The 20,596-nt window shown below is 36.6% G+C and overlaps 2 protein-coding genes across 14 annotated transcripts in view; both read left to right on the forward strand.

Moving 5' to 3' along the window:
- Positions 1-11,943, forward strand: part of LOC113675979 (uncharacterized) — a 31,309-nt gene extending 19,366 nt beyond the window's left edge. For 7 of the 13 annotated variants that reach the window (XM_027192584.2, XM_089183459.1, XM_027192580.2 and 4 more), the window contains 13 exons: positions 2,598-2,727; positions 3,477-3,669; positions 3,991-4,368; positions 4,801-5,060; positions 6,353-6,604; positions 6,848-7,030; positions 7,127-7,220; positions 7,335-7,465; positions 7,866-7,941; positions 8,284-8,367; positions 9,087-9,147; positions 9,309-9,395; positions 10,348-11,943. In XM_027192584.2, coding sequence (XP_027048385.2) covers positions 2,598-2,727; positions 3,477-3,669; positions 3,991-4,368; positions 4,801-5,060; positions 6,353-6,604; positions 6,848-7,030; positions 7,127-7,220; positions 7,335-7,465; positions 7,866-7,941; positions 8,284-8,367; positions 9,087-9,147; positions 9,309-9,395; positions 10,348-10,416 — 1,998 coding nt within the window. In that variant the 3' untranslated portion in view covers positions 10,417-11,943. The remainder of the gene's footprint in view (positions 1-2,597; positions 2,728-3,476; positions 3,670-3,990; positions 4,369-4,800; positions 5,061-6,352; positions 6,605-6,847; positions 7,031-7,126; positions 7,221-7,334; positions 7,466-7,865; positions 7,942-8,283; positions 8,368-9,086; positions 9,148-9,308; positions 9,396-10,347) is intronic. The other 6 variants (XM_027192581.2, XM_089183460.1, XM_089183463.1 and 3 more) reach the window with 1 other exon arrangement.
- A 5,560-nt stretch (positions 11,944-17,503) lies between these two features.
- On the forward strand, positions 17,504-19,070 carry LOC113676002 (protein HEXIM1). The gene has a single exon (XM_027192611.2). The coding sequence runs from the start codon at positions 17,713-17,715 to the stop codon at positions 18,670-18,672; it is 960 nt and encodes a 319-aa protein (XP_027048412.2). The 5' UTR covers positions 17,504-17,712; the 3' UTR covers positions 18,673-19,070.
- The last annotated feature ends 1,526 nt before the right edge of the window (positions 19,071-20,596 follow it).

A 20,596-nucleotide genomic window follows, 5' to 3' on the forward strand; every position in this document is an offset into this window, starting at 1 on the left:
TTTCTGGGACAAGAAGCTTCAAGCCCCCATCCATTCTTCTAAGAGCACACCTTAGCTGTGCCATTCCAAGCCTTCCAGTGATTGAACAGTGTACATTGTAACTGTTATGGTTACAGTGCAAAAATCTTAGACTCAACAGTATTTTTTTTTGTTTTGGTTTTTTATTTGCACAAGTCCTACTTGAAAACTTTTGCATATAAGCTCTTTTTCCAATATTTTGCTTATGCTGTGAAACATTGTCAAATGCTGGCAATAAATAGTCATTGCATAATATGACAAAACATTTCATCTTGGCCAAGAGAATGACTAAATACTTCTTGAATTTTAAGAAAACTTGTTGAATGTTCTGATTGAGGTTCTGTTCACAAATTCAAGATGTTAGCAGTTTGACTTCTGTTGTAACAGAATTTACAACTGTGTGTTCTCCAATTGAATTTATACAATAAGTACTAGTCAAATACTTATGAAATCAAAATTGTGAAAATTGTGTAAGAATAGTTTGCAGCAAGTGAAGAGGCACTGAATATTTCTAGTACAGTTGAAAATTACATTTGTTTAGAAGACAAGTTGATGTCTCAGGGTTTTGAAGCTCTGAATTTGTTCATTTAATATTTCATAGGAAGATTTTGGAATTCTGTTATTTCACTGAGGTAGTTTTATCAACACTAATCAGTGTGAGTTACCTGTGAACTAAGCCACTTCCTTTTCACCTAACATGGTTCTGCATTTCAACAGATAAAATTACAGGCTTTTACAACATCCTTGCTTATAACTGACCACGTAGTTGACCATTTTATTTGTTGGAGTTAAATTTTGCAAATTTTTAATAGAAACTATAAAAGAAAGGGAAAAATTTTGTGTTAACTAATCACAAAGCGCCTTTCAATTTTCATTTATTTGCTAATTTGTCTTCCTTGCTGTAAATTTGTTTTGTGGTAATTACATTTTTGTAACTTTTTACTTTAGCCACACTAGTAAAATAACTCTAGGTTGACCTTTGCTTGGACATTTCCTTGCATTTCTTTTTTTGGCTTTATTTCTTGGATGTAAATCTCCTTCTAAAAAGTCTAATCATTGATAGATAAATTTTTTGTAATTATATAATACAGACACACCAAAAACAAAAAGTATTAAGTAATGACAATGCTCTTTTAGAAGTATTCTTGCATGTATTTGCTTATTTTTCTTACTGGCTTAGATCCCCACCTTCAGACTAATCTGTTATTATTAATACCAAATATGGGTTGCATAACAGGGTGGCCAGATGAGATTAGGACTAAGCCTGGTTTATTAACATGGGGGTTCCCTTTGTCTGTGGTAACTGGCATGCAAATTTCTCTCTGTGGGTCATTAGCTATTGTCAAGGCTCCAGCATTTCACTGAGTTATTGGTCAGTATTCACTCATTTTACAATGGAACGACAAAGTTACATGCATAGGATTAGGGTATGTTCATATAAACCAAAGACTCAAAATTCTTTGTTACCTTTGTTGCTTGTTATAGTTAGTTTTTGTCCGATTCATTATGCAGATTTTTCAGCAAAAGGCCAAATAGTGCCAAACCAATCATGTCTTTGTTATGTTTTGTCAACACAGATATATTTTGCCTCTAAAGGTTCAAACAAAGCTGTGTTTAATAGCTTGGGGCAATGGGGTTTTCCTTTCACAAGAGTAAAACATTTGTTTTAATTTTTTAACTTTCTTCAATCAAAGTTTCAAGTGGTGCATTTAACTATTATGTTTATGCTGGTGTAAGCAGAATAACCACAGGGTTAATGCATTCTGCTTTCGCTTTTTCAGCGTTTAATTTTTTCTCCAACTTGACTGTTGATATTGAGACTTTGATGAGATAGGTAGCTTGTTCAACAGATCTGCTTTCTTCCTGCTTAAATATGTAATTTTTCAAGCTGAAAGAAGCAAGTCATTGAAATGGAGGCAGCTGGTGATGTTTTTTTCTATCTTCTGTAAAGATGTTGAGCCTCACTTTTGAAGTTGTTCCAAATCATATTCCTCTTCCCATAAATTTTTTTTTCAAAATTCAAAAAGATGTATTGCCTCCTTTTAAAATTTATCGTTTTCATCTTCAATTTCATTCCTTAATTTTCTAAGATGCGGTTTTGGTTTTCAATTATGTTGCAAATGAGTACTGCTTAAATTTAATGTAAAAGATTAATTGCATTCTTTTTATATTCATCATTTTCATCATTAATTTCATTTCTATTTTTGCCAAGATGTGGTTTTGGTTTTCAATTAGGTTGCAAATGAGTATTGTTAAAATTTAATTTACATGGAACTACTTCTCTCCTTTCATCCATTAACATGTAAAGACTTATGAAAAATTGTTTTCAAAATTTCATCTTTCCTAAGTCTGCAATTCTATTTTTCTGTGTATTTTGTTAACTTGCTACAAATTATTTTACATGAGCACTGTCTCAACATTTTATTATTTTGACAACAGTTTGTCACGTACTTCTGCTGATGACTTCAGCACAGGCTGTTTAAATGTTAGTCACTGTCACCAAAAGTTTTTTTTTTCTTTACTTCTATTACTTTCTACTTCAATTTTCAGTTTATCTTATTAATTTAATTATTTTGCAGGCCATACCTCCACTTCCTACTTCATCTCCTAAACAGAAAAGATACGAACTACTTCTGGATAAACCAGGATCATATCCAACAATGCCAAGAAGAGAAGAAAACCATGTGCCTCACACAAATTCAACCCCAGGTAAAGGGAATTTGCAATGACAATGTAGTTTCCTAACACTTGTAATACTGATAAGGAAAAGTCTGCCTACGACGTTGCCTAATGTGACTTCTCCAGCTTCCTGGATGGGTAGTTAAACTCAATTAACCCTTAAGAAATTCATCAGGTTATCATGAATTTTAAAGGGGGACAGATGGTTAGCACACTTGATTCTAGGTCTAAAGGTCTGGGTATGAGACCAGGCCAGGTCATTATGTTGTGTTCGTTGGCAAGATATGTTACTCTCACAGCACTTCTCTCCTGGCAGAAGTGCAAATGGCTGGAAGGGAATTTTCAGGGTAAAATGACAAAATACTGGAAGTAACCTGCAGTGGGCTGGTATCCCATCCTGGGGAAGTAGCCAGGAGTACTCCTAGAGACTTTATGGGATAAGCTCCAACTTGATGCTTCACTAGGCTCCAGAACAGACTTAACCTATTTACCTCCTGAAACTTGCCAGTTTATACTCCAGGGTGTAGTCAAGACACCTCTAAAGGTGTTAAGTGCAAGAAAGAAAGAGAGTGATGACAGTCCCTTGGGTGCAAACCCTGACCTGTTGAAGCAGACCCCAATACACTAACAGTTAAAAGAGAAATAATCCATTGGTGAGAAAATAAAGTGATCAGCTGGTCAATGAAACTGGAAACAAAAGTTCATTTAGTTATAGGTCACTTAAATATGTTTTCTGCTGATTTATTGATCAACTGAGTTCTTTTCTCTTTGGATCTCAGGGGTTGTGTACCTTCAGTATGGCGATGAAATCAAACGTGCCATGTTGCCAGCAGGTTTGGATGATCTTCAACAGGTGCAGTCAATGTTCAACCAAACATTCCCTGATAAGATCAAGAACAATGCAGACAACAGAAAAACCATCTACATTAAAGACAACTCTTGTGGAGTTTTCTATGAGCTCGACAATGTTGGGTAATAATTTATTTAATATTTTCTACAGCTATATGACTGTTAAGTCATTATGCCTGCTTATTGAAATGAAATTTAATAGTTAATTTATAGCAAACACAAAAAACTGGTATTAAAGTTTTTAGAGATAAAAGCCAAATTTGTGGATGCAAGTTTCGATTTCAATTTTCCTCAGACTTACATTTTTATTAATTTCTAGCATTTTGCTGTCATTTGTTTTTGTCTTCTGCCAATGTTGTTGTGGTTTTTTTTAATATTTGTTCAGTACTTCCCCACTGAAGTACATTGAAGTTATGACAATTGCAATTGTACTTCTTTCCTCAGTGATTTGTCAAACAAGTCGCATCTGAAAGTTCTAGAGTCCAGGCCATTCCAGAATGGTCCTGTCTCGCACCCTGTCAGCAGCTCCACAGCTGTACACACTGGAGCCCAGGTGACAAGCACGCCCTTACCTAATCACAGTCATGTTGCTCCAGCTGATACAATTCACAGTGGCCAGGGTGTCAAATATACAAAGACAACTACTGTAACAAGACAAGCAAGTGGAGGGCCTAGCGTAACAACAGTTACCAGAGTTGTGGGCAGCACTAATGAGAAAGAAGAGAGTACAGTTTCACATTCAGTGACTAGTGGAACTCTGATGGAACAGAAGAAAGTTCCTCTGCCTGGTCTTGGTGCCAGTCACAATCTGAAACCCAGAAGGTATCAAAAGATGTTTTGGTTGCAAAAAAAAAAAAAAAAAGAAATATGTACAGCCTCTTTTTACTTTCAGTTCTAGATTATAAGGGAGTATTATCAGCAAATTTGTGATGATTTTTTGTGAAATGCAAAACCAGCCCTCATGGAGGCAAGACCTCTTACTCTCTTCCAGTGCCCCCCTTCACCCACTGGAGTATGAATGGTTATCAGACAACTGTCATGAAACTCCCTGAGGAACTGATGGGGGAAACCTAAGATAGAAGGGCATCCCATCCGGAGGGGGGGAGGTGTAGGAATAAGATACTCCCCAGATACCCCATATTACAGGAATTGGGATAATTTCTGGTGTGTTGGCCTGTAGCTTGAGAGAAGACTTGAAATATTTATCCTACTAATCCCTCCATTTTCCTCGTAATTTGCATTGATGATTTTCAGACCTTCTCGTGATCCAGTTGAGGATCAAATTGACCATCTCACCAACATGCTGCAAGATGCCCTGAAAACAGGAAGCCACGACAGTTTACCTACGAAAAATTCAGAGGGAAGTGCATCAAGCTCACAGAGCAGTTTTATTGACCATGGTTCCTTAGAAGGTAATGAACCAAGGCATTTGCAGCCCTTTAGATCACGTGTGAGGAGTGATTCCGGAAATGAGTCCCTGTTGTCTGATGTTAGTCCATCCACACCTGTAGAAGGTACACTGCACTAGCAATGATCAGGAATGATTGCAAGCAACTTCTGGCTAATTTTTTTCTTATGCACATAGTTCTTTGAAGTTTTCATGTATAAAGAATAGATTCTCAAGGTCCACTGCTTGAACAATGGCAAGGTTTTACTAGACATTTATGGCAACAGCAAAAATGAACTTCACTGACCAAGACCAGTTTGCATGAACTAGACTCAGCCGACAACTCCTCACTTGATTCTGATGATAAATTCACTCAAGTTGTTGAAATGTCAGTCACCGCTTATGACAACAGTCCTTCTCAGAACTATTGGTTGAAAAAATAAAATAAAAATAAAAAATAATAGACAAATAAGAGTTGATTACTGGTACCCTTACCTAGACAATGAGAGTATGCAATCAATTGGTACCCCCTGGCTCAAACCATTCACTGTTTCTTTTAACTCTTAAATGGACACAATAATAAAATTGAAGAAAATGTCTCTAAACAGCAAAAGTAAACATCTTGCAAACAGCAAGAAGTTCAATTTCTGTTTCTGCCATAAAAGTCACACTAAACCTTTCTAATACTACTCTTGCCTTTACTAAAACAAATAAGAACCTTAATCTTTGTGTTTCTGTGATGTGCCACTGTTGATGTTACATTGTATTTATTCCTTTGTATTTGATCTTGTCTCTTTCTTCACTTTTGCTTTTCCTTGCTCATTTCACTGATCATTGTTATTTTTGTATTTTATTTGTTGTCCTTGCTGCATTGATCTTGGTTCATGTTTTCACTGACTAAACTACATTTCCATTGATCTTACTTTTTTTTTCTGAGTTTGTCTTTTGCAATTTTGTTTTTACTCAACATCATCAAGTTAATCCTTCCTAATTGTTAATGTATTCTTAACCCTTTGATGTTGCTTTTGTTGACTTTTTCTATCAAATAAAGTAAAAGATTGTGATCTAGCTTGTTTTCAACACTCGTTTGTACTGGGTGTGGTGAATTGTCCAGCTCTGTTGGAACAAGTTAAATCACAATTTTTTTTCACAATGTATTGGTCAATTATGTTAATTGGTTAATTGTCTTCCTTTGTAAAAGATGCATGAGTGAGAGAAGTTAAGAAATTTTTCTAACTTTTTCTGTCTACCTGTGTTGACTCACCTGTGACCACAAAAAAAGCCACAGATCAGAGAGAAACAGATTGAAACAGACTGAAGTATTGTGCTATATGAGGCCTTTTAAGAGGCTGTAGATCAGTGGTTGTTAAAAATCTATCAAGTTGAAACAGAACCTCTGAATTTCCCCTTCCCTTACAGGAAAACCTAAACAGGTACCAGCACCTCCCCCAAGAGCCTCAAGTTCCAGAGAATCATCTTTAAAATACAGTCAAACATTGCAAAGAGATTTCACCCCAAGAGGAACCAAGAGAGACATTAGTGTTCAATACCAGACACAGACTCTCCCTCTGCCTTCCACGAAACCAAAACAGAGATTGCTAGACAGTCCTACACCTCTTTCATCAAGCAGTTCAACCTCATCTGGCAGCCATGCCTCAGTCAAATATGAAGGTTTGTTTTGAATGAGGTCTTGATTAAGAAAGGGTTATGCCATATTAATTTAAATTATGATTACCATAATTGTTTGAAAGAAAATAAAGACAGAAAAAAAAAGAAATAGTGCAGGAAACACTCTATAGGTTAATCAAACATCATACGTTTTTCTACTGTTATTTATCTCTGCATGCATTTCTCTGTTTCAGACTTTGATTTTTTTTGTATTTCCTACTTCTCAGTATCGTGTTCTGTTATTAGGTCGTGTCAAGGACCATAAAGCTCTCGAAGTGCGAGCATCAACACTCCGGGGTGACCTGAGGATGCTTAGAGCTGAACTCACTCAACTGAAACAGTTCCAAACTTTCCAAGCACAACAGTTTGATGAAATGATTCAAAGGGCCAAGGAGCAGATTGTGCAACGTGTTGCTCAGACAAAAAGTGGTAAGCTTGTTAATCTTTCTCATGCCATTTATTGATGGACTTTTTGTTGTTTGTTTGTTCAAAACTAAGACCAAAACAATTTATTTTCCTCTGTAGGGGATGACGGTGGTCTGAAATCCAGAAGACAGAAAGTCCACGTGGAAGAGATGACTTATATTCGAGGAAAAAATGATATAAACAGGCACATAAGGTACAACTCATCCACTGAGAATTGAAAAATCTCATGCAATATTTTATCTTTCCATCTAGCTTCAAATGAATGTATGTCATTTTCTCATATCTTTTGTATTTGTGTGATTTACAGTGAGCTTGAGAGTGAAGTGGAGATGCTTCGTCTAGATGTTGTGCAAAAGAGGTGCATTGCAAATCCTTCTGAAGTTGACAGTCTCAACAGTCAGTTGGGGATTATAAGCCGTCAAGTTTCAGACCTAAAGAGTAAGTCAGGTGGTCACATGATAGTAATAGAGCTGTCCTACATATTATCATCACCTTATCAGGCATTGGAGTGCATTTTGCTGGCTAAAATGGAGATTTTGTTATTTTAGCTTTCTCACATGCTTGCATGATTATTCAAACTGTTTTGCTGTCATTTTTCTCTGTTTTGTTTCCTCAATGCCCTCCAAAGTGATAATAATAATGATACAGTTTATGTTGATGAGCAAAATTTTTTGGGCTCTTCTCAGTCGTTCTATTGCTTGCTATCACAGAGTCAGGCTTAAAACATTTTTATTATTAACTGTGAACATCAACGTTATTGTTTTATTAATTGCTTCTCTTGTTTTGAAGAAAGATCAAGGTTAGTTTTTACTTCTAATACAACTTTGTTTTATTTCAGGTCAATTTGCAGAACTTCATGACAACATGAAATCAGTCATGGCCTCAGAGTTAGAGGTTATTGTTCAGGGAGATAAGTAAGTTTAAACAGAAGTTAATCCTTCACACCCCATCATTATTATTGTTATTAATATTCTCCATACCCTATGCTACTGACTAGGAGAATGTGTTTGTCAGTTAGGGGCTGCTTAGATTGGTGATCATTTCCTTTTCCTTGTGACCTTTACAATTGATTTAAGGGTGATATTGTAAGGTGAAATTAGAAGCCAGTCACACTTAGGGTAAAAAGGGTATGGGAATTCTCTGGCTGCTACAGAAATGGGTTTGAATTTTATTAAATTACAGTTTGTTATCTGTAACCTGTGGTAAAACCAGCCTAATAACATATTTAATTGCTATTGTACATTATTTCCTGGCAGATTTTTGAAGGAAGAACCTTCTAAACTGGAGAACCTTGTCAGTCGATGTAAACACATTACTGGAACATTATTTACATTACAAAAGTAAGAAAACATTTGGAATTTGTTAGTATATGATAAGTATAGTGCAATTTGGTGCGATTTGATTCAATACCGAGTAACAAGACAATCAAAAATTTAAAACTGGATGGGGGGGGGGGGGGACATACTTAAGTCAAAACTTGTGGCCCAAACTCTTTTTTGGCTCCTTATCATCAGCTGGTGGCCTAAGTGAGACAAAAACACAGATAAGTCACATGCAGTATTGAAAGCATCAATACTTTTTGCTAGTAATGATATTTAACAATCAGACCTCAGTTTTGCTATTATCAAATATTTTATATCAGTATGGGCCCATCCTTACTGACCAAGCCCTGGTTGTGGTGGGGGCAGATAATGCCATCCACTGTTTAAACCTCTATCTGGTGGATAGCATGGTGATTTTTCTCCACACTTGTCCATTTAAATAGCAATTTATTCTTAGAACAGTGTTATCTGGCCTCTGAATAATTGGGCCATGGCCTTAAACTGAAATCCCTCCATAAATAGTCCCATACCTCAGCTACTAGGAAGGAACATGTCTGGCTTGTTTAGTATTGACAGTCATGTTATTGTTTACAACCAGGGCACTGTGCCAAAGTCAACCAAGAACTTCTGTTTTGTTAGTGATTGTTTAATTGACCACTGATTGCTTTTTTCACTTGCACAAAGTAATGACATTCTTGCTGGACTTAATCCCTGATCATGCCATTTTGTTCATTTAGGTTGGTGACTGCACAGCAACAAATTAAAAGTGAAAGTGAAGTTTCATTCAGCTCTCTAGAGGTTTGTAAAAGGAAGTTTGATCTTTCTCTGTAGCATCAGAATGAAACAATTTATTAACATGTCATGATCAATTTCAAGTAAAGCATCCTTTGTCAAATTCCCACAATTTCAAAAAGAAGTCTCAAAATTTAACAACAGTTATTTTCTGGTATGATTTGCAGGAAGTTGATAGGGAAGTGATTGATAGTATACGTTCAGTCCAAAGGGAATACATAGACAAAAGAGGTGTAGAGCATAATTTTACAGAGGTAAGTTCAACAAAACACTTTACCACTCATCCACAAGTAACAGTCTTAGAATTTTTCCTCACAATTTAAGTACTCAATCAAGGGAGAAAATGATGAGAATATTCAAAATTGAGAACTAGGAAGTGTTATAGTGATTGAGGAAACTTAAAGGAGGAAATACATTTTGTCTTAACTATGTTACAAAGATTTTAGTTGTATCAACTGTGAACAGAAGACAGGATATCTGTTTCCTCAAGACATTAAAACAATCCTTACCTTCAAGGTTAAGATTTTTCTTAAATTGCATAATTAATGTACAAGGAAATTTATAGTTTTTCTGATATTATCTGATCAGAAGGGTCAACAAGCTGTCCAAGCAAGGAAGGGGTCTGTGACTCATTCCTTGCAGTTTCATTTCTTATGCTGCAGTGCCTTTAAAGGCTGTGGGACAGAACTCAATCAGTCCCCTGTGGAGGCATATTGTTAATGAGCAACTGTTTATAATCTCTTAATGAAAAGTTTGTCAACCATGTTTGATTTTATGGCTGGAGAGGGACTGGTAGGGATAAAATTTTTCTTTGAAGGGAGGGGCAGGACTATAGGAAGGAGGGGGGGGGAAGGAGTTCCTACCATCTTAATCTATTCTTAATCTAAATCAACAGTTGTGAGCTAGCAAGGCTCATTTGCTTTTGCCAATACTTTTCTGGCACAGTAGGCCATAATCCAATGGCTGTGTTTCTTGCTTAACCCTTAAATCTCTGAGAGTGACCAGCATCTAATTTCTCCTTACCATATCACCCCTAAATCAAACATTAAAGTCATGAGAATAAAGGAAATGATCATCAACCAAAGAACTTCTAGATTGTTAAACAAATTCTCCTTGCTAGCACATTAGGAAATTTATAGAGAACAGTATGGAGGTGGTAGGGTGTAAAGGGTTTAGATTTAAGATTTAAATGCTTCTTTTTTGAAGGGTCCAAAGTCTCCCGCAAGGGCACGTCAGAGAGTGCGCTTTTATGATGAAGTGACCCAACTACCATGAATCACAGAAAATTGCTCACATGGGAATCGCTGTGGAAAAATGCCTCCTGTAGATGATCTTGGTGCAGCCAAGTGGAGAGATGCAAGAATGGCAGCTAATCTATTGCGGTTTGGATAAGATAGATCACTTGGAGAGTTTTTGAGCAATGGAAGTTTGCTCTTCTTGGGGCATGATACTGTTAGCAATGACATTCCAACACAAATTAGAAAAGAGAATGTTTTCTATTCTCCTGGTGTCAAATATCAAGGAAATTTTAGTAGTATATTTTATAGCTTTCTCTTTTCAATACAGTAGTAAGTTAAAGCAAGTTAGTGCATCTTTCTGTGGGGAAAACTGTTTTCGATCACATTTTTTAAAAATCTTACCTTAAAATCCATGAAGTGTCAAATATGAGTAAAAATTACTCTTGCTGATTCCCAAACAAGGAGTCAAATTTTTTCAGCATTTTTGTCAAGGATAACTTAGTCTTATTAATTTATTCTACAAAAAATCCAATTGCAGGTGTGATTCCTAATCAAGCATTTGGCTACTCATTTTTCTGTTTTATTATAAACAAAAACAACAACATAGCTTTTATAGGCTGCTATAGAAATGATTTTATTATTAAAAATGTTGCACCTTGATCGTGACCAAAAAAATAAATATTTCATACAATTTTTCTTACATCTGGTACAGATCTTTGAATGTAAATATCGCTGTTAAGTAAAACCTTATTTCCATTCAGTTTTCTTGAATAAAAAATTAGACATCAAGTAACTTCTACTCTTGATATGAGACTGGTAATTTTTACTGCCATTTGTACTCTAGTGTGCTAATTGGGAGAGGTTGTTAATATATCAAGGACATATTGGTTTTTCAATTCTTGCTGCATTTGAGTCATGTGAACCAGAATGCACTGTTATTTTGAGGTGTTTATTGTTCACCTCTGGTAGTAAGAATTACCAGTAGTATTATACTATATGTTTACCCATCATATTTTCTGCTTCTCTTGGTGTGGGCATATTGTTTGAAACTCCTGCAATTCATTGCTTTTAGAGGCATCATTAGTGTACTACTGGATGTTTTTGGAAATTGCTTTGAAGCTTTCACACTTACCTTTGGAGTAAATTAGAGAGTATTTAAATATTTTAAAGCTCAGGTGTTATGGCTGAACTTTTTCAGTGGCTCAACCCTCCAACTCCCAGAAGTGATTCACATGAAACTTCTCCCTACAATGTCCATACACTATCCAGCAAACAGGTAATGAGAATACTCAAATGTATCAGGTAGAAGTTGTTACCTTCATCAAACAACAAATTCTTGTAACTAATTTAAATGGAAATGTGTAGCAGCTAGCTAGAGGGGTGAATTAACAATCAGATCTTGGATTGTAGCAGATTTCTGTCAAAGCCTCCTGTTTGGGGGGAGGGGGAGGGGTAAATACACATGAGGAAGGGAGGGACAATACATGTTTGCCTATCATTGGCAAATTGTAAAGTTCAATGTAATTTTTAAGAAATAATAAATGTACAAAACATTGCAAACAAAGTATTCTCTAGTGTGTTATGTTTGGCTATTCTTTGTGGCCTTGCTTTTAAGTGAAAATTCCATTTGTTTTCAAACTTGTTGTAGAGGCAAGAAAGGCTAATTTACAGGCATATAAAAGACTACAGTTGAACCTTGATTATCTGCACTCGCAAGGACTGGGCCAAGTTAAACAAATGGTTGAAAGTCTGGATAATCCAAAATATGAATATCAATGAGCCAAAACTTGAAACTGAATAGGTATCAATTAATCAGTATTATGCAAAAAATTTAAGGTGCATTTTCAAATCACTGCCAAAATTTGCCAAAGTATTTACAAACACATTTTATGGTGATGTTTACGACCTAAAATGCTGATTCAAATCAGTCTGTTTCAAGCTGCTACAGCATATGCATGTTGCCAATTCCAACATTCATTGAGGCTGCATATTGTCTACATCGTTGCAGTGCCTCTTTTTTGTTAGATGGGAAAAAGGTATGGATCTTGAATTTGAGTGATTAACATTGATGAAAATTTAGGATTAGAGAGGCAAGTCCAGTTAATAAAAAAATCCAGACAATTAAGGATGAACTTGAGCAATTAGGTTTGCTGTGTGTGATACAGGTCTACATTTCCACATGCCCATAGGAGAAAAACCCCAAGCCAGCTGTTCCGCACTTTCAAAGGATAATATACCATGAATGTAAAAGAAAAATCATCTTGTAACTGTCTTTGAAATCCAATGTCAGGATTCTTCTTCAAGATGGGTCTGTGTAGCTGATCTGTACCCTACAACTTCAATACAAAGCTGGTAATGTCCCAGTGAAATGTTTTCATTTGGTAGATCTGAAATTAAGATAAAAAAGTTAGAAAAATAAAGTGGTAATAATAAATCAAAATTAAATTTTATCAGTATTTTAGCAGCACCTGTTGGTATTTTCATCATCGAAAAAAGTTTCATGTAATCTGCATTCAAGTAAAATGACTGACCCCACCTCAGCTTATCCCACTCGCACATAATTTCTCCTTTTAATATCCATAAATTATCAAGCAAACAGGTAATGAGAATACTTTAATATATCATTGACCCTTTAAGCCCCAATAGTGACCAGCATCCAATTTCTCCTAACAATATCAGTACTTGATCAAATATACAGATCATGAGAATGAATGAAATGATCACCAAAGATGAACTGTCTTGATGTTTGAACAATTTCTCTCAATCAGTAAAATAAGAAAAATATAGAGAACAAGTTGAATTTGAGGCTTAAAAGCTAAGAAAAAGTTATCTTGATCTGATACCAAATCCCTGTAACCAATTAACATGGAAATATGAAGAAAATAAAGGAGAGAATTCTTATCATAATTTGGGAGTTGAAGGCTTTTAAATGTTGTCTGCACCCAAGTCAAATGACCCACTCCACCCTAAAATATCCCGGTTTCTCAAGCAGGAAGCCACCCTCTATAGATGGAATTCTAGTTCATCACAGATTGCTAGAACTTTCAGGGTAGAAATTCTTAACCAATAAAAATAACTAATCCTTCCAAAAGGTTTAATCCTTTACACCCTGACATCAGTATGCAAATTCTCCATACTGTTCTCCATACATTTCCTAATGTGCTGATGAGGAGAATTTGATTAATTATCAAGAGGTTCTTCAGTTGATTACCATTTCCTTTATTCTCATGACCTTAATGATCAATTCAGGGATGATATTGGAAGGGGAAATTAGATGCTAATCACTCTCCACGATTAAAGGGCTAAAACCAGTCATTTTCATTCAATCTTGCATGTGATGTTCAGAGGGTGTTCAACACTAACATGGAACACAAAGGGCCATTTGATTATAGAAAAATATGAAATCTAAATGGTAGATTATTTAAATAAAAGAGGGGCTTGAAAAAAACCTTTTCTATTCAATATCTTCATACTAGGGAAGGATGCTTTTCAAAAAAAAGTTAAGTGTACTGGTACCTAGTGGCTCATCCAGTTCGGTCTCATCTTCCTCCCCCCCCCCGTATGGGATGCTAGTCCATCCTAAGGTTACCCCCCAGCATTTCACCACACTTCCCTGGCAATTCGCTAAGTGAAGAGAGGCACTGTGAGAGAAAGTGTTTGTTCAAGAACACAACACATTGACCCAGCCAGGTCTCCAGCCTAGATCTCTTGACCCATAGTCTAGTGCAATAGCCATTAAGCCAATGTGACTCCCACTCTTGAAAGGGCTGAAATAAAGATAGGGTTCATTCTAGAGGCGTTTACATTGGAAGTTTCAAGAGTTTTATAGACTTTGAAACTTTAAAAGAGTCTGAGGCCTTGAATACATTTTTTTTGTGTTTCTAATTACAGTCGCCCTTCTGGTGCTGCATTTCTAGTTGAAAGAAAATCACATCTTTGAAGTTTGAATACTTTTGTGAAAGAAAGCTGAGAGGCTGATTTTTATAATAAGGACACAATTTTCGAGGTCAAAATGTAAATTAAGTGTGTTTTCCTACCTAAAAAGCTAGTCTCTATTAGAAAGATTATACAGATTTGTTATTAACAATTGTACAAAATTGACTTCTAGGAAAATCAAGTTTGCTTCTTTATGACATAAAATGAAGAGATTCCATCTTTCCGTAGGTCTGTTTGATATTCTAAAATGAGAAATGTTTCTACTTTTACAAGCAATTCCTAGAGATGAAATGCAATGAAAAACAAGAAATACTTCTGGAGTTGTTCTGGAGTGGGATTTGCTGGATCAATTTCATGTGTGTTGATATCAATCTTGGCGGGTTGTTTTGATAATGCTAGAGAAATTTTTCAGAAACATATTGCCAAAAGTGTGAAAAATCAAATGTGAGGACTAGATGTCACAGATGTCATTGAAAATGTGGTAAGAGCTTGCAGAACTGACAAAACTGACCCATGGCAACATTGATTCTTTTTGTCAATTAGCATATTTCCTCAAATAAGTTTCCTGAATAAGTGCCCACCCCCTAGACCATAATGTCAAACAAGGTCATTGTTCATAATCAACTAGAGAAATGAGGCATGACAGAAACCATTATGGCTGGAAATGTGTGAGATTTTTGGTGAATTGATATTTAGAGGAACTATTGAGTAGGAAATTACCTGGGACACATATGCAGTGTGATTCTTCAGACATATATCAAATAAGATTAAAAACATTTGATAAGCATCAGAATGTCCAAACCTTTTTATGAAAAATTTGGTCTTGGAGGCGGAATTGAATGCACAGGGACTGAAGTCATGCCACCCCTCACTTACAACAAAAATTTTAAAAAAAGCAACAGATATCCTTGACACATAAATGTAGTTTTTCATGCCTTTCCAACCGCACAAAAGAATCCCCAGAACATCTTCGACTCTAACAGTTATCGTACCATAAAATCAGCTCCTATGGCAATTTAGGCAATTACAAAATATTTGAATTTCCCGCGAATTATCATGAACTGAGGTTTCAAAACAACAGGATAACCAGATGAGATTGCAAGCTTAATACACGAAAAAGAAAAAAAAAAAAAAAAAAAAGAGGAGAAACAGAAATATCGAAACAAAACGCTCCTCAAGCAATCTTAAAGTTACTAGTCCTTACCTCTTACAGTAGGTATTCTCTCGCAGTTGATTTGGAAATTGTCACACGTGGTCTCCATTTCAGAGCTTTTCAGGCTCCCTGACATAAATATCTCCATCCAAACATCATCAAACTAGTGCCACCTTGTACTGAAAGGCATCTGACCTTCATTTGCTGTTTTTGCTCCTTATTCGGTTTCAAAAAAGGCAGTTCATTCCATCCTTTCCGTAAAATAGCCTTTTTGAATTCACATAATTAACTAGTGTCCAGGACGGAATCCGTCCAGGACAGTGCCCAGTGCTTTTTGTTCGATGACTGGCGCGTCATGCAACACAGAAATTGCGCGGCAACACTCTTGATCGATGTCCACCATTCCAGTTTTTACTGATCATTTTACCGTATACATGTACTGATAAAGAAAGGATGCTTTTGCATGCGATTCTACTCCAGTCTGCTGCAATCATATATGGAGCTCAGAAAATTTGGCCTTGAGAGACAGTGAATTTACATACTTTTCAGACAATCATCATCGAGAAATCTCAAAAACAAAAACAAAAAAAACTCAAAAACAAAAAACAAAACAAAACAAAGAATGATAGCTTATAAAATATAAACAGCAGAAAGGGAAGAAATGAAAAAAGGCTGCAGGAGGATGTATGAAGGCGATTAGTCCAAATACAAAGTTCCACAAAGTTCCAGGCCTAGGAGGAGAGGGACTGAAGGAACTTTAAGGCCTGTTTACATGAAAGTGGGGGACCTCAGGTAGGTGAGATAACCTGCCAAGGGGGGGTAGCTCGCCTGTCCATATTGATCATATTTATATGATAAGTGTGGTAATTCACATTGGCGGGTTGCCCGGTCTGCCATATAGGGTGACCCTCTCAGTCGGAGTTAAAATCAGCCATGTAAACGTCTCCAGATGGGGTAACCTATCAAGCCGGGGGTCGTATTCATGTTATATTTGCAAGTGTGCCAACAACAACCTCTAGAAACTTTAACTCGGGATTGTACGAGTACATGTGAACGTGGGTTATTCCCCGACTGACAGTCAGTCGGGGTTAAAATTAGCCATGTAAAGCCAGGTAAAGCCAGGTGGGGTAACCTGCCGGGCCGGGTTCGTTTTCATTTACATTTGTAAGTATAACAACCATAACCTCTAAAAACTTCAACTCAGGATTATAAGATTGCATGTAAACGCGAGTTATTTTCCGACCACAGCTAGGCGGGGTACGTCACCTACCATGGGTCCCCCGCTTCCATCTCAACAGGCCCCTGGGGTGGCACGGTTTAAAATCACTTTTAGAATGCCAACGATTCATAAATTACTACAAATCTTCTGTAATAATGATGTAGTTGCAATACTGATTTCAGGCATACAGAAAATAAGAGAGAATAAAATGATTTACTGCTGCAGCTTGCAGACAAATGTTTGTCACAGGGACAACACCTCCAGAAGATTGCTTTTAACCATTTCGTTATGAATAATAAAAAACAAAAACTTTTTGGGATAATCTGTCAGTATATTTCTATTTAAGCCAAACATACAAAATCAATGGAGTAAACCAAAAAATTGAAAAGCCCAATGGCAAAAGTCAAGATTTATTCTAAAATTTTTGGTTCCTTCTGATGCAAGAGGAAAGTTACAAAGGTCATATTAAAGATAAAAAGAAAAACGTTGATAGGCCAATCATTGCATGTCATTGCATCAAGAAATATTTTTACCAAAGGGGTTTTGATTTGCGATAAACTCTTCATCCGGTCAGCGTATGAAACAACAAAAAAGAAGCAATTACAACTGAGAGTTCAGCTAAAAAAGGTTTCATTGTATGTGATCTCTTCGCTTTAACTTACCCCTCCCCATGAGAGTTTGGAATATAACCCTACCTCTCCCCTACTTATTTTATTTTGAATCACATGATTACGTAGATATTGTATTTGCATAGGTCTTCATCCAATCAGAGTGAAGTGTAGCAGGTCACATGTTCAATGACAACAAATTTGATCTAAAACAAAAACACATTACCTTCGGTCAGCAGAAGACGGTGAAAGGGAACTACGCGAAGTACTTCTCTGGTGAGATTTACGCTGGAAAGAAAGGTCATATTTTTCTTACATCATAGGCGTTAAGTGTTGTTTTTTTTTTCGAGGAGACACGCGTGTGATCTCCCTCGGCGAAAAATCCTGAGTCGAATAGATAGAATTAGTTCAGGGCCAATGACTGAAAAACTTGATTCTTCTTCGTCCGCCCCGGTGGACGGTTGTCGGAGGAATATGGAGCAATACGGGAGCGATGGAGATGATGAACGGACAAGTGGACAGAGTGGAGGCGAAGCAGGTGATGTGGAGTCTTCTACAGACAAGAATGATGTTCAAACTAGTGAAAATGGCGCACTTGCCACAACAACCACTCAATCGGTCTCTGACTGGAAACCTTTGCCCATTCGCAAGAAACACCGCCGCGGGTCGAGGCGAAATAATAACAAACCTGGTAAGAGATATGTACCCTATTCAAAACTTTCTTGGGAAGAGAAAAAACAGAGAGACGAGAGAGACACCAAGAGAGCATTTAAATTTCGAGAACAGTATATTAACGCTAAAGGGCGTCCGACTGCTCCTTACAATACCACACAGTACTTAATGGCTGAACACGATCTTGAAGAACCAGATTTAGGAACACACGCTCATATGCAGTCCGATGGCGAGGAGGGAACTCCTTTGCGGAAAAGGGCTCCGTCTAACTCGTGTGACGATTCAGATTTCGACGACGATTACAACGAATCGCCCGAAGACGAAATGTACGAACAGAAGTTCTTTGAGAAAGATTTTACGGAGGCATACGAGCAAGTTCATATTGAAAACTTGCATTCAATGAGCAAAAGCGAACTTGTGCGTGAATTTATGCTTCTAGAAGAACGCATAGAAACCATGGAAATTAAACTTAAAGAAGCGGGTGGTATGGGAAATGCAATTGCGAGACACACTTCGACGGAAGAACTTTCAGGGGCTTTAAACGGCGATCACAGTTTGGACGCGGGTACGGAAGACTCTAAACCCAGAGACAATATATTGCTGGCTGAATTGAATAGATTGCGCCAGGAAAATGAGCGCTTGCATACAGAAAACGAAGAAATGAGGAGAATTTACGGTAACTCTACCGAGGCTAAAGTGTTGTGACGTTTTCGTGCAGTCATCTGCTGAAGACGCTGTAGTTGATTTAAAGTTTCAAATTGTGCGCTACGAGGAATTCTGTGAGTGGTCAAAAATGTACATTCGAAGGAAAGAATCACTGTAAAACTCAAAATGTAACGTAGGGACTCTCAGAATTTCAATCATAAAGCGCGGTAAAGTTTTGTTAATATATAAACTAAACGTTTAGTTTTAAAATAAAATATTGGTGTGTAGTGATTCCGGAAGGTATCAATCGTGTATTTTTTGTCGCTCTTTGTTTACGTTGAAAACGCGCTCGATATCATCATTCTCGCTGACTCCATTGAGACAAGACCTTTACAAAGTGATGTATTATTCACAAGAAACGGGAGCGAAAATAAAAAATAACGAATGATTAGTGAAAATGAAAGTTCAGCGTTGTTGAATTGATGTATGGGAATTAATTTATCTTTCCTTTGCATAAATATATTTAACGTGACCGCACTTGAAACTAAAATTAGGAAGGGTATAACAGCGTACACTGTTTCAGTAGTGCGTTCGGAACAAGAATTTTGCGACTTATTTGCTGTGTATTGGATATAGAAATGGCTGGCAAAGTTAGTGCAAGAGTAGAATCATGAACAGAACAAGTGTTCAAGTCTGGTGCTGGTGCCAGCTGACCCACCCTTAAAATATCGATTTTACCTTCATCAAATTGCGGTTAACCAATTTCGAGATACATGTGGATATTTACTATTTTTAAATCAAAACAAGACCAATCAGGTCTGGATAACAAAATCCTTATTAAGTTAATGCACCTTTTTCGACAACAGAGCTCTTGTTTTTTAAATAAGTTTGACCGTAAGTCAATCAGAGGAAGTCCTCTTTTCCAGTGATAGACAATAGTCAAAACAGTAAATATCTCTAGGACTGTTCATGTCACCTCATGAAGAATCTGAACAAAGAACGTTGCTCCTTGATTTTCTGCTTAAGACAAGTCAAGCAAGTAATTTACAAGTTGAGAGTGCAGTGAGAATCAAGGTCAGAGCAAAGAAAGAAAGAATTAATATGCATGGCATTTTTTGCAAATAATTTGATGTGTTATGACTCACAGCTGTGGAAAACAACTGATAGTAAAGGGGTGAAACTGGCCAATATAAAGTCATGCAATACAAAGCTTAACCCTTAAACCCTCAGAGGTAATTAACATGTAACTTCTCCCAATAATATTGATACATTATCCAACTAACAGGTAATAAGGATACTTGAACTCACCAGGTAGAAGTTGTTCTCTTGATCTAACACCAAATTCTTGCAAATAATGTAAAGAATTGTGTAGCAGCTAGAGGGGAGAATGAATAACTAGATCTTGGGAGCTAAATAGGTAGACAGCTGTAGTCTTGAAGTTCAGAAACAGAGTTCAATAAACAAGAAAACAGGATGGGACTCACAATCCAAGATAAGGTCGACTAAGTAACAGCTGTTGTAGACAACTTGGTATCCATAACACACAGCTGAACATCTTTCCCAACTGTTTTTTAAATTACTTTTTTTCCACAGTGGTAACAAAACAAACTATTATATTTTCTCTTCCCTGTTTTTGCTAGCACAAAGACAAATGTCTGTGTTGGTGTATTTGCTAGCAAAATGAATCCAGACAAAACTTCCTTATTTAGTTCTTTGTTCTTTTTGTAACTTACACATCGATGCACACAAATTAGATGCCTATTTTAGATGAAAGTTTGCAAAAGGCTTATTATGTTCACCATCTCTCATAGCGCTACACCTCAACTTTTGCATGTATGTGGGTAGTGTAGAACATAAAATGGAAAGTTAAATAATTTGCTGTCTGGTTTTTCATTCTCGAACCAAACAAATTTTGGTGATTTGCAAAGGACAGCTAAAATGTAGAAAGTTGTAATGCACACATCCTCAGCTATTGTTCTACGCA

This window comes from Pocillopora damicornis, chromosome 9 (genome assembly GCF_964200805.1).
Source record: "Pocillopora damicornis chromosome 9, jaPocDami1.2, whole genome shotgun sequence".
NCBI lineage: Eukaryota > Metazoa > Cnidaria > Anthozoa > Scleractinia > Pocilloporidae > Pocillopora > Pocillopora damicornis.